This window comes from Gallus gallus, chromosome 2, assembly GCF_016699485.2.
Source record: "Gallus gallus isolate bGalGal1 chromosome 2, bGalGal1.mat.broiler.GRCg7b, whole genome shotgun sequence".
Classification (NCBI taxonomy): Eukaryota; Metazoa; Chordata; class Aves; order Galliformes; family Phasianidae; genus Gallus; species Gallus gallus.
This window is the reverse complement of record NC_052533.1, coordinates 148,676,687-148,689,214: the sequence shown is the minus strand read 5'-3', so window position 1 is coordinate 148,689,214 and position 12,528 is coordinate 148,676,687. Positions and strand designations below refer to the sequence as shown.

Genomic DNA, 12,528 nt, shown 5'->3' with positions numbered 1-12,528 from the left:
CCCCAACATCCCAATACACAGCTCCACGATGTCCCCAACGTCCCAATGCACAGCTTCATGATGTCCCCAATGTCCCCACGGTGATGTCCCCAACGTCCCAATGCACAGCTTCATGATGTCCCCAATGTCCCCACGGTGATGTCCCCAGTGTCCCAATGCACAGCTTCATGATGTCCCCCCCCCCCGTGTCCTCAATGTCCCCACCTTCCCATGGCACAGCTCCATGGTGTCCCCAATGTCCCCTCACTGTCCCCATGGTGATGTCCCCAACATCCCAATGCACAGCTTCATGATGTCCCCAATGTCCCCATGGTGACGTCCCCAACATCCCAGTGCACAGCTTCATGTTGTCCCCAGTGTCCCTATGACAATGTTCTCAATGTCCCCTCACAGTGTCCCCAATGTCCCCACCTTCCCATGGCATAGCTCCATGGTGTCCCCAATGTCCCCTCACTGTCCCCATGGTGATGTCCCCAACATCCCAATGCACAGCTTCATGTTGTCCCCAGTGTCCCTATGACGATGTTCCCAATGTCCCCTCACAGTGTCCCCAATGTCCCCACCTTCCCATGGCACAGGTCGGTCCATAGTGTCCCCAATGTCCCCATGGTGATGTCCCCAACATCCCAATGCACAGCGTCATGATGTCCCCATGGTGATGTCCCCAACGTCCCAATGCACAGCTTCATGATGTCCCCAATGTCCCCATAATGATGTCCCCAATGTCCCCACCTTCCCATGGCACAGCTCCATGGTGTCCCCAATGTCCCCTCAGTGTCCCCATGGTGACATCCCCAACATCCCAATGCACAGCTCGACGATGTCCCCAATGTCCCCATGGTGACGTCGCCAACGTCCCAATACACAGCTTCATGATGTCCCCAATGTCCCCATGGTGATGTCCCCAACGTCCCAATGCACAGCTTCATGATGTCCCCAGCGTCCCCATGGTGATGTCCCCAGTGTCCCCACGGTGATGTCCCCAGTGTCCCAATGCACAGCTTCATGATGTCCCCCCCCCCGTGTCCTCAATGTCCCCACCTTCCCATGGCACAGCTCCATGGTGTCCCCAATGTCCCCTCACTGTCCCCATGGTGATGTCCCCAACATCCCAATGCACAGCTACATGTTGTCCCCAGTGTCCCTATGACGATGTCCCCAATGTCCCCACCTTCCCATGACACAGCTCCACGGTGTCCCCAATGTCCCCATGGTGACGTCGCCAACGTCCCAATACACAGCTTCATGGTGTCCCCAATGTCCCCTCACAGTGTCCCCAACGTCCCCACGGTGATGTCCCCAAGGGGATGTCCCTATTGTCCCCACAGTGATGTCCCCAACGTCCCCAGACCACCCATCCCACCGGTGGCAGCATCCACACATCGGGGTGGGACAAACAAGGCAGGGTGCGACAATGGGACAGGATCTGGGTTCCCCACCCCAAATTTGGGTCCGCTCCGCTCCCCCTCTGCCCCATCACCGGGGTGACCCTCAGGGGTGGCATCGGTGTCCCCTTTTTCTGTCCCCGGAGAGGGCCGTGAGCCATTCCCACCCCGCTATGTCGGGGTGCTGCCCAGGAGCACAGCTGTCAGCCACCATACAACCCCCCCAGGTATCAAACAGACCTTTATACCGAAAGAGGTGTGTTGGACGCCCATCGTCACTTTGTCACCACTCCTCCTGCTGTCCCTTTGTCCCCCCACCTGCCAGCTGTCCCCGCTCACAGCACAAAGAAGTCGAATCCACCGTGGTGATGGAGGCTGCTGGTCCACATCTCCTCATCCCTGCCAGCACTGCGCAGCATCCCACGCAGCTCATCCCGCACCGCAGCCACGCGGCCCTCGGGGACGTCACCGTCACCGTCGTCACCATGGCAGTCTATGGGGTAGGGGTGGACGACGAGGCGCAGGGAGGTCAGGGGGAGGGTCCCCTCCAGCAGCACTTTCAGCCCCTTTGAGGACAACGCGTTGCCAAAGAGGCCGAGGTAGGAGAGGAGGGCGCAGCGCCGCAGAGGTGGCAGCAGGATGGGGAGGTGGGCGTCCCCAAGGTGGCACTCGGCCATGTCCAGGTGGCGGAGGGAGGAGGAGACGGCGGGGAGGAGATGGAGGAAGGCGGGGAGGAGGGAGGAGGAGAGGTCGTTGCCGCTCAGGTCGAGCTTCTTCAGGGCCGAGGCGTGAGGGCTGTGGGCCAGGAAGGTGAGGTCGCAGGGTTGGAGGTGGCAGAAGGGCAGCTCCAGGCTCTCCAGCGGGCGTTGCAGGGACCTGAGGGGGGTGGGGAGAAGTTGTGGGGTCAAAGGACAGGCCTTCCATGGAGCCCCGAGAAGCAAAATGCCAAATAAAACACATAACCCACAGTTGCGTGGCCAACAGGTTCGGTTGGGATCATCCTCACCTTCATCAAAACCCAACAAGAGGGCAAATTTGTGGCACCTATGGAGCCCTTAGTGCCAAAACCCCAAATCTCCCCAAATAAAACCCATAACCCACAGCTGCGTGGCCAACGGGTTGAGTTGGGATCATCCTCACCTTCACCAAAACCCATGACTCTTATAACCATCCAACTGGTTGAGTTGGGATCATCCTCACCCTCACCTGAACCCCATAGAAGGGCAAACTCATGGCAACAATGGAGCCCCAAGCACCAAAACCCCAAATCTTCCCAAATAAAACCCATAACCCACGGCTCTGTGGCCAACTGGTTGAGTTGAGAATGTCCTCACCTTCACCAAAACCCTACAGGAGGGTCAACTCATGGCATCTATGGGACCCTTAGCACCAAACCCCCAAGTCTACCCAAATAAAACCCATAACCCATGGTTCCACGGCCAACTGGTTGAGTTGGGATCATCCTCATCTTCACCAAAACCTCACAGGAAGGCAAATTTGTAGCATCTATGGAGCCCCATGCACCAAAATCCCAAATCTCCCCAGATAAAACCCACAACACAATGCTCCATGGGCAACAGGTTGAGTTGGGATCATCCTCACCTTCACCAAATCCCCATAACTCCATAACCAACCAACTGATTGAACTGGGATCATCCTCACCTTCACCAAAACCCCACAGGAGGGCCAACTCATGGCATCTATGGAACCCCAAGAACCAAAATCGCAAATCTACCCAAATAAAACCCATAACCCATGGTTCCATGGGCAACAGATTGAGTGGGGACCAACCTCACCTTCACCTGAACTTCACAGAAGGGCAAACTCATGGCAACAATGGAGCCCCAAGCACCAAAACCCCAAATCTCCCCAAATAAAACCCATAACCCACGGCTCTGTGGCCAACTGGTTGAGTTGGGATCATCCTCACCTGCACCAAAACCTGTCATTCCATAACCAACCAATTGGTTGAGTTGGGATTATCCTCACCTTCACTGAAACCCCACAGAAGAGCAAACTCATGGCATTTATGGAGCCCCTAGTGCCAAAACCCAAATCTCCCCAATGAAAACACACAACACAAGGCTCCATGGCCAAGTGGTTGAGTTGGGATCATCCTCACCTTCACCAAAACCCCACAGGAGGGCCAACTCATGGCATCTATGGAACCCCTAGTGCCAAAACCCCAAATCTCCCCAAATAAAACACATAACCCACATCTCCATGGCCAACTGGTTGAGTTGGGATCATCCTCACCTTTACCAAATCCCCACAGTAGGGCCAACTCATGGCATCTATGGAACCCCTAGGGCCAAAACCCCAAATCTCTCCAAATAAAACCCACCACCCACGTCTCCATGGCCAACTGGTTGAGTTGGGATCATCCTCACCTGCACCAAATCCCCACAGTAGGGCCAACTCATGGCATCTATGGAACCCCTAGGGCCAAAACCCCAAATCTCTCCAAATAAAACCCACCACCCACGTCTCCATGGCCAACTGGTTGAGTTGGGATCATTCTCACCTTCACCAAAACCCCTTAGTAGGGCCGACTCATGGTGACTATGGAACCCCAAGAACCAAAACCCCAAATAAAACACATAATCCACATCTCCATGGCCAACTGGTTGAGTTGGGATCATCCTCACCTTCGCCGAAACCCCACAGTAGGGCCGACTCATGGCATCTATGGAACCCCCAAGCACCAAAACCCCAAATCACGCCCCAAAATAAGAACAACGAAGCAGTGCTCACCCCAGCAGCAATCGCAGCCGCCCCGCCAGCCGGCACGAGCCCAGGTTGAGCTCCCGCAGCCCACGCAGCCAACCCAACGCTTCCGCCAGCTCCCGCAGCCCATCCTCCGTCCCCGGCCTCCGCACGTCCACGTTGCTGTAGGGCAGCCTCACGCTGGCCAGGTCCGGGAACCGAGCGAGCCTCGGCACCACCTGGCACAGCCCTTCCAGCCCCAAGTTGTTGAAGCGCAGCTCGACGCGTCGCAAGCCGACCGGCTCCAACGCCTCCAACAGATCCACGGTGCCGCCCAGCGACAGCTCCTCGGCGTGGAAGTCCCGGCAGCGCAGGCGTACGGCCCCTCCGCTGCGTAGGGCCGCCTTCAGGATGGCCCCGGAGGTGCTGTTGACAAAGAGGTCGACGCGGATTTCCACCGGTGGCACTGGGGAGCCCTTCCGCCGTTTGGCACCGCGCGGTTCAGTTCGGCGCTGCGAGGCTTCCAGGCAGGCCTTGGCCAGCAGCACCGTCCCCGACCACAGGGTGACACCGTCCGGACCGTGTTCGGCACCGTCCTGGATGCCCGTCATGTCCAGCACTCGCAGGCACGGCCGCGGGCTGAGGGAGGAGAAAGGTGGCAGCATTTCTTCCATCTGTCTGACCCAAAGCTCCTCCTTCCATCCATACAACCCATATCTGTCCAACCCAACCCTCCTTCCTTCCATCCATCCAACCCAACCCTCCCTCCATCCAACCCAACCCATATCTGTCCAGCCCAACCCTCCTTCCTTCCATCCATCCAACCCAACCCTCCTTCCATCCATCCATCCAAACCAACCCTCCTTCCATCCATCCAGTCTAAATCCATCCAACCCAACCCTCCTGATTGACCCAAACCTCCTCCTTCCATCTGTCCCACGCATATCTGTCCAACCCAACCATCCTTCCTTCCATCCATCCAACCCAACTCATTTCTGTCCATCACAACCCTCCTTCCTTTCGTCCGTCCAACCCAACTTACAGCTGTCCAACCCAACCCTCCTTCCATCCATCTGTCCATCCAATCCAAATCCATCCAACCCATATCCGTCCAACCCAACCCTCCTTCCTTCTGTCCATCCAACCCAACCCCCCTTCCATCCATACAACCCATATCCGTCCAAGCCAACCCTCCTTCCTTCTGTCCATCCAACCCAGCCTTCCTTCCATCCATACAACCCATATCCGTCCAACCCAACCCTCCTTCCTTCTATCCATCCAACCCAACCCCCCTTCTATCCATCCAGTCCAAATCCATCCAACCCAACCCTCCTTCCTTCTGACTGATCCAAACCTCCTTCTTCCATCTGTCCCACCCGTATCTGTCCAACCCAACCTTCCTTCCATCCTTCCAGTCCAAACCCATCCAACCCAACCCTCCCTCTTTCTGATTAACCCAAAGCTCCTCTTACCATCTGTCCCACCCGTATCTGTCCAACCCAACCATCTGTCCACCCATCCATCCAACTCACCCCTTTTCCATCCATCCGATCCAACCCATCCAACCCAACCCTCCTTCCTTCTGATTGACCCAAATCTCCTCCTTCTGTCTGCCCAACCCATATCTGTCCGACCCCACCCCCCTTCCATCCATCCTACGACGACGACAACTGACTGGGTGACGACTACAGCCAATCCTACGACAATCATGGCCGACCCAGCAACCACAACCAGCACAGCAACGACCACAACCGATCCTACAACCACCAAAACTGATCCGGTGACGACCACAACTGATCCTACAACCATGGCTGACTCAATGACAACAACCACAACTGATCTGGTGATAACATGACCAATCCTACAACCACAACTGATATGATGATGACCACAACCGATCCTACAACCACGGCCGACCCAATGATGATCCCAACCAACCCAATGACAGTCACAACTGACCCACTGATGACCACAAACAATTCTATGGCAACCACAACCCACCCTACAACCATGGCGGACCCAATGACAACAACCACAACCAATTCTACGGCAACCACAACTGATCAGGTGATAACCATGACCAATCCTACAACCACCACAAGTGATCTGGTGACAACCATGACCGATCCTACAACCACGGCCAACCCAACGATGATCCCAACCAATTCTACGGCCACCACAACCCACCCTACAACCACAGCCAACCCAACAACAACCACCACAACCGATCCTACAACCTCCACAACCGATCTGGTGATGACCACAACTGATCCTACAACCACGGCCAACCCAACAATGATCCCAACCAACCCAATGACAGCCACAACTGACCCACTGATGACCACACCCAATTCTATGGCAATCACAACCCACCCTACAACCACAGCCAACCCAACGACAACAACCACAACCGATCCTACAACCACCCCAAGTAATCTGGTGACAACCATGACCAATCCTACAACCACAGCCATCCCAATGATGATCCCAACCAATTCTACGGCCACCACAACCCACCCTACAACCACAGCTGACCCAATGACAACAACCACAACCGATCCTACGACAACCACAACCAATCCTACAACAACCACACCTGCTTTGGCGACAGCCGCGGCCAACCTTGCAACACCCGTCCCCCTACACCCTCCAAACCCACCAGCACCACAGAGCAGCACCACAGCCCAACGCCATGCCCGCAACAACCCACCCCAAGAAGAAAACACCCACTCACCCCTCCCCAACCACCCCCAACTCCGTCACCCACCCGGTGCCGGACCGCAGCCCCGCGGTGACGGCGAGGAGGACCGCCTGCACGCAGAGTTTGTCGGGGTGGCGGTGGGGGTCGCGGCGTAGGGAGAGGACGGGGAAGGGCCAGGACCTCACCACGTCCCTCAGGAGGGGAACGCGGCGGTCCAGGAGGGCGGCGTGGAGCAGCACGGGGTACAGCTCGGCAGGGAGGAGAGGCAGAGCGCGGCGGGCCGTGGGGAGGTGGGCGGCGAGGCGGCGGGCGCAGAGTGAGACGAGAGAGGAGGCGGTGGTGGGGGTCACGGTGGGGGTCATGGTGGGGGTCTCTGGGGCGGGTAGGGGGCGGCTGTGGGTGTGGGGAAGGGGACAAAATGTGGTCACGGGGACAGACAGGGGGAGCCCAGCGCTCTGAGTGCACAGCGGGTGATCCAGGCGACCCCCAGCCCTGAGACCCCCACACTGATCCTCCCAGAATGGGTTCCCCATGGCAGCCCCAACCCTGAGACCCCCACATGGACCCCCTCAATGGGTTTGCTGTGGCACCCCCCAACCCTGAGACCCCCACACTGACCCCCAGCCCTAATTCCCCCCCCCCCCCCCAAAATGGGTTCCCCATGGCAGCCCCAACCCTGAGACCCCCACATGGACCCCCTCAATGGGTTCGCTGTGGCAACCCCCCAACTCTGAGACCCCCACACTGACCCCCAGCCCTAATTCCCCCCCCCCCCAAAATGGGTTCCCCATGGCAGCCCCCAACCTTGATACCCCCACATGGACCCCCTCAATGGGTTTGCTGTGGCACCCCCCAACCCTGAGACCCCCACACTGACCCCCAGCCCTAATTCCCCTCCCTCCAAAATGGGTTCCCCATGGCAGCCCCCAACCCTGAGACCCCCACACTGACCTCCAGAATGAGATCCCCAACCCTGACACCCCCCCCAACCCTGAGACCCCCACACTGACCCCCAACTCTGACCCCTCCCATAATGGGTTTCCTGTGGCACCTGCAACCCTGAGACCCCCACACTGACCCCCAGAATGAGACCCCCAACCCTCACACCCCTTAAAATGGGTTCCCTATGGCACCCCCCACCCCTGACACCCCCACATCGCCTACAGAACCCCATAACTCCCAAAGAACCCCCCCCCCACTCCGAACCTCCACAGCACCCCATAACCCCCTACAAGACCCCCAGTAAATCACCATAGAGCCCCATAACCCCCACAGGACTCCCCAGTAGAGCCCCATGAACCCCGCAGAACCTTCCACAGAGCCCCATAACCCCTATAGGATCCCCCTCACAGAGCCCCATAACCCCCACAGAACCCCCCATAGAACTTCATAGAGCCCCATGACCCCCACAGCCCCCCCCACAGAGCCCCAGAGTCCCATAACCCCCACAGGACCTCCTATACAGCCCCATAACCCCCACAAGACGCCCCCATAGAACCCCAGAACCCCCATAGGACCCCCCTAGAACCCCATAGACCCCATGACCCCCATAGAGCCCCATAACCTCCAAAGAACCCCCCATAGAACCCCATAATCCCCACAGGACCCCTCCATAGAACCCCATACAGTGCCATAACCCCCACAGGACCCCACATAGAGCCCCACAGAGCTTCATAGAACCCCATAACCCCCCCAGTACCCCCTATAGAACCCCACAGAGTCCCATAACCCCCACAGAACCCCATAGAGCCCCATTACCCCCACAGAACCCCCCATAGAACCCCATAACCCCCCAGAACCCCACGCAGAGCCCCAAAGAGCTCCACAGAGCCCCAGAACCCCCCCAGGGCCCCCTATAGAACCCCACAGAGCCCCATAACCCCCACAGAACCCCCCATAGAGCTTCATAACCCCCACAGGACCCCACACAGAGCCCCATAGAGCCCCACAGAGCCCCATAACCGCCCCAGGACTCCCTATAGAACCCCATAGAGCCCCATAACCCCCACAGAACCCCCCATAGAGCCTCAGAACCCCCACAGAACCCCCCATAGAGCCTCAGAACCCCCACAGAACCCTCCATAGAGCCCCATAGAGCCCCATAACCCCCACAGAACCCCCCCATAGAGCCCCATAAGCCCCACAGCCCCCCCCATAGAGCCCCCACAGAGTTGCATAACCCCCCCAGGATCCCCCATAGAGCCTCCATAACCCCCTCAGGACCCCTCAGGACCCCCCATAGCGCCCCATAGTGCCCCATAACCCCCACAGAGCTCCAGAACCCCCACAGAACCCCATAGAGCTCCATAACCCCCACAGAGCCCCCCCATAGAGCTCCATAACCCCCAGAGCCCCCCTATAGAGCCCCACAGAGTCGCATAACCCCCCCAGGATCCCCCATAGAGCCCCATAACCCCCTCAGGATCCCCCATAGTACCCCATAACCCCCTCAGGACCCCCCTTGCCCCCTCAGCGCCTCTCACCGCCCCTCAGCACCGCCTCCCTCCTCACTTCCGCCTCTGCGCACTGACTCCCCGCTCTCCTCCGCCGACCAATCACAGGCAGCGAGAGGCGGGACCGTGCTCCCTCTCCACCGTCTATTGGCTGTTCCAGCCGCCCGTCTCCTTTCCAACGTTCCTATTGGTGGGGAGAAAGGAGAGCGGGAGGTTCGCGGCGGGCGGTAGCGCTGAGGGAACGGAGTCGGAGCGGAGCGGCTCTGAGGGTCCGAACCGAACGGAACCGGAACCGAACCGATGGAGCGGCTGTGTGAACTGCGGGCGCTGCTGAAGGGCTGGGAGACGGTGTTCGAACGGGAGAACGGCCGGAGACCGGGAAAGGTGCGGGGGGGCCGTGAGGGCCGCGAGGAGAGGGGAGGGAGGTCGGTCTGAGAGGGCCTCTGTGGGTATTTCTGCCTCAAAAGGGCCTTTTTTGGTGCTTTTTGGGGTATTTCTGCCCTAAAAAGGTCTCTTCGGGAGCAGAGGTACCCCAAAGGTGCATCTTTTTTGAGTGTTCTGCTGCCTAAGGGCCTATTTTGGTGCTTTTTGTGATCTTTTTGCCTCAGAAGTGCCTCTTTTGGGGCAGAACTACCCCAAAAAGCCTCTTTTGGGGTGTTTCTACCCCGAAAATGGCCTTTTGTGGTGCTTTTTCACGTATTTCTGTCCCCAGAAATGTCTCTTTTAGGACATTTTTATCCCCAAAGAGCCTTTTCTGGGACATTTCTACCCAAAAATTGGCTGTATTTGGTGCTTTTTGGGTTATTTCTACCCTTAAAGGGCCTCTTTTAGGGCATTTCTACCTCCAAAGAGACTTTCTGGGGGGCATTTCTACCCAGAAAATCACCTTTTTTTGGTGCTTTGTGTGGTCTTTCTGCCCTAAAAGGGCCTCCTTTGGGGTATTTCTACCCCCCATTGGGTCTCTTTTTGGGCATTCCTACCTCCAAAATGGCCTTTTTTGGTGCTTTTTAGTTGTATTTCTGCCCCAGAAAGGCCTCTTCAGGGGAAGATCTACCTCAAAAGATCCTCTTTTTTGGACTGTTCTGCCCCAAAAGGGCCTTTTTTGGTGCTTTGTGGGGTCTTTCTGCCCTAAAAAGGCCTCTTTTGGGGCATTTCTATTCCCAAAGGACCTCTTTTGGGGTATTTCTACCCAGAAATTGCCTTTTTTGGTGCTTTTTGGAGTATTTCTGCTCTAAAAGTGCCTCTTTTGGGGCATTTCTACTCCCCAAAGGGCCTCTTTTGGAGCATTTCTACCCAAAAATGGCCTTTTTTGGTGCTTTTTGGGGGGTATTTCTGCCTCAAAGGTGCCTCTTTTTCTCCCTTCTGGGGTAATACTGCCCCAAAACTGCCTCTTTTTGAGCATTTTTGTCCCAAAAAGAGCCTCTTTTTGTCCTTTTTAGGGGTGTGTCTGCCCTAAAAGTGCCTCTTCAGACACACATGTACCCCCAAAGTGCCTCTTTGTGACTGTTCTGCTCCCAAAGTGCCTCATTTGGTGCTTTTTGGGATCATTTCTGCCCCAAAATGGCCTTTTTTGGTGCTTTTTGGGATCATTTCTGCCCCAAAATGGCCTTTTTTGGTGCTTTTTGGGATCATTTCTGCCCTAAAAGTGCCTCTTTTTGTCCTTTTGGGGTGTTTCTACCCCCCGAAGTGCCTCTTTTGCTGCTTTTTGGTGGGTTTCTATCCCAAAAGTACCTGCTTTTGGACATTTATGTCCGAAAAGGTCCCCTTTTTGTCTCTTTTGTGGCTGTTCTGCCCCAAAAGTGCCTCTCTGTGGACTGTTCTGCCCCAAAATGTCCTTTTTTGGTGCTCTTGTTGGACATTTCTGCCCCAAAAGTGCCTCTTTTGGGACATTTCTACCCCCAAAACTGCCTTTTTTGGTGTTTTTTGTGGCTGTTCTGCCCTGAAAGGACCTTTTTTTGACAGTTCAACCCCAAAAGTGCCTCTTTTTGTGCATTCCAACCCAAATTAACGCTCTGCTCTCTTTCCCTCGCAGGCTGACGTGGCGGCGGCTTCAGAGGACACCAAGCGTGAGTGTGGGACTGTGGGACCTCCTTATCCCTAATAGCCCTAATAAACTACCTGCTAATTGCCCTAATTAATTACTCCAGCTCTGCCCTGTTCCTTTTGCAGGGCTGTACCGGGAGTACCGGGAGCTGAAGCAGCAGAAGGACCCCCCTGAGCAGAGCCCAGTGGCACAGCAGGTATCGGAACTGCGGGCTGATGGAGGGAGAGCCCATCCCTGTGGCTATCTGTGGCCAACTCACGGTGGCCCCTCCATCATGACTATCTGTGGCCAACTCTTGGTGGACCTCCCTTATGATGACCTATGGCCCAGCTCTTGGTGGCCCCTCCATCATGGCTACCTATGGCCAGCTCTTGGTGGCCCATGGCCCTCATGGTGACACATGACCAATTCTTGGTGGCCCATGGCCCTCCCATGCAGCTCTCCGCAGCCCACAGTCCTCTTATGTGGCTACCTCTGGCCAACTCATCGTGGCCCCTCCATCATGGCTATCTGTGGCCAACTCATGGTGGCCCTTCCTCATGTTGACCTATGGCCAACTCATGGTGGCCCTTCCATCATGGCTATCTGTGGCCAACTCATGGTGGCCCTTCCTCATGTTGACCTATGGCCAACTCATGGTGGCCCTTCCATCATGGCTATCTGTAGCCAACTCTTGGTGGACCTCCCTTATGATGCCCTATGGCCCAGCTCTTGGTGGCCCCTCCATCATGGCTACCTCTGGCCAGCTCTTGGTGGCCCGTGGCCCTCGTGGTGACCTATGGCCAACTCTTGGTGGCCCCTCCATCATGGCTACCTATAGCCAACTCTTGGTGGCCCATGGCCCTCATGGTGACACATGACCAATTCTTGGTGACCCGTGGCCCTTCCATGCAGCTCTCTGCGGCCCACTGTCCTCTTATGTGGCTACCTCTGGCCAGCTCTTGGTGGCCCCTCCATCATGGCTACCTCTGGCCAGCTCTTGGTGGCCCGTGGCCCTCATGGTGACCTATGGCCCATCTCATGGTGGCCCCTTCATCATGGCAGTCTATGGCCAACTCGTGACAGCTTGTAGCCCCTCCACCATGGCAACCTGCAGCCCAACTCATGGTGGCCCATGACCCGACACAGTGGCCACCTCTTGGTTGCCCACACCCAACCCCATGATGGCCACTTCTTGGCAGCCCACACCAATCTCATGGCTACCAACTCTTGTTGTCCAACTACTGGTTGCCCCCCTGT

At 56.8% G+C, this 12,528-nt stretch overlaps 2 protein-coding genes across 2 annotated transcripts in view; one reads left to right on the top strand and one right to left on the bottom strand.

The window, feature by feature from the left end:
• Positions 1-1,608: 1,608 nt before the first annotated feature.
• LRRC14 (leucine rich repeat containing 14) lies at positions 1,609-7,385 on the bottom strand. The gene is made up of 3 exons (XM_040696160.1): positions 6,859-7,385; positions 4,140-4,730; positions 1,609-2,261 (listed from the first exon to the last, which is right to left on the bottom strand). The coding sequence occupies exons 1-3, from the start codon at positions 7,323-7,325 to the stop codon at positions 1,721-1,723; spliced, it is 1,599 nt and encodes a 532-aa protein (XP_040552094.1). The 5' UTR covers positions 7,326-7,385; the 3' UTR covers positions 1,609-1,720.
• A 2,052-nt stretch (positions 7,386-9,437) lies between these two features.
• Positions 9,438-12,528, top strand: part of LOC101748706 (ATP-dependent DNA helicase Q4-like) — a 32,380-nt gene continuing 29,289 nt past the window's right edge. The window contains exons 1-3 of the mRNA XM_040696018.2: positions 9,438-9,629; positions 11,278-11,311; positions 11,415-11,485. Coding sequence (XP_040551952.1) covers positions 9,546-9,629; positions 11,278-11,311; positions 11,415-11,485 — 189 coding nt within the window. The 5' untranslated portion in view covers positions 9,438-9,545. The remainder of the gene's footprint in view (positions 9,630-11,277; positions 11,312-11,414; positions 11,486-12,528) is intronic.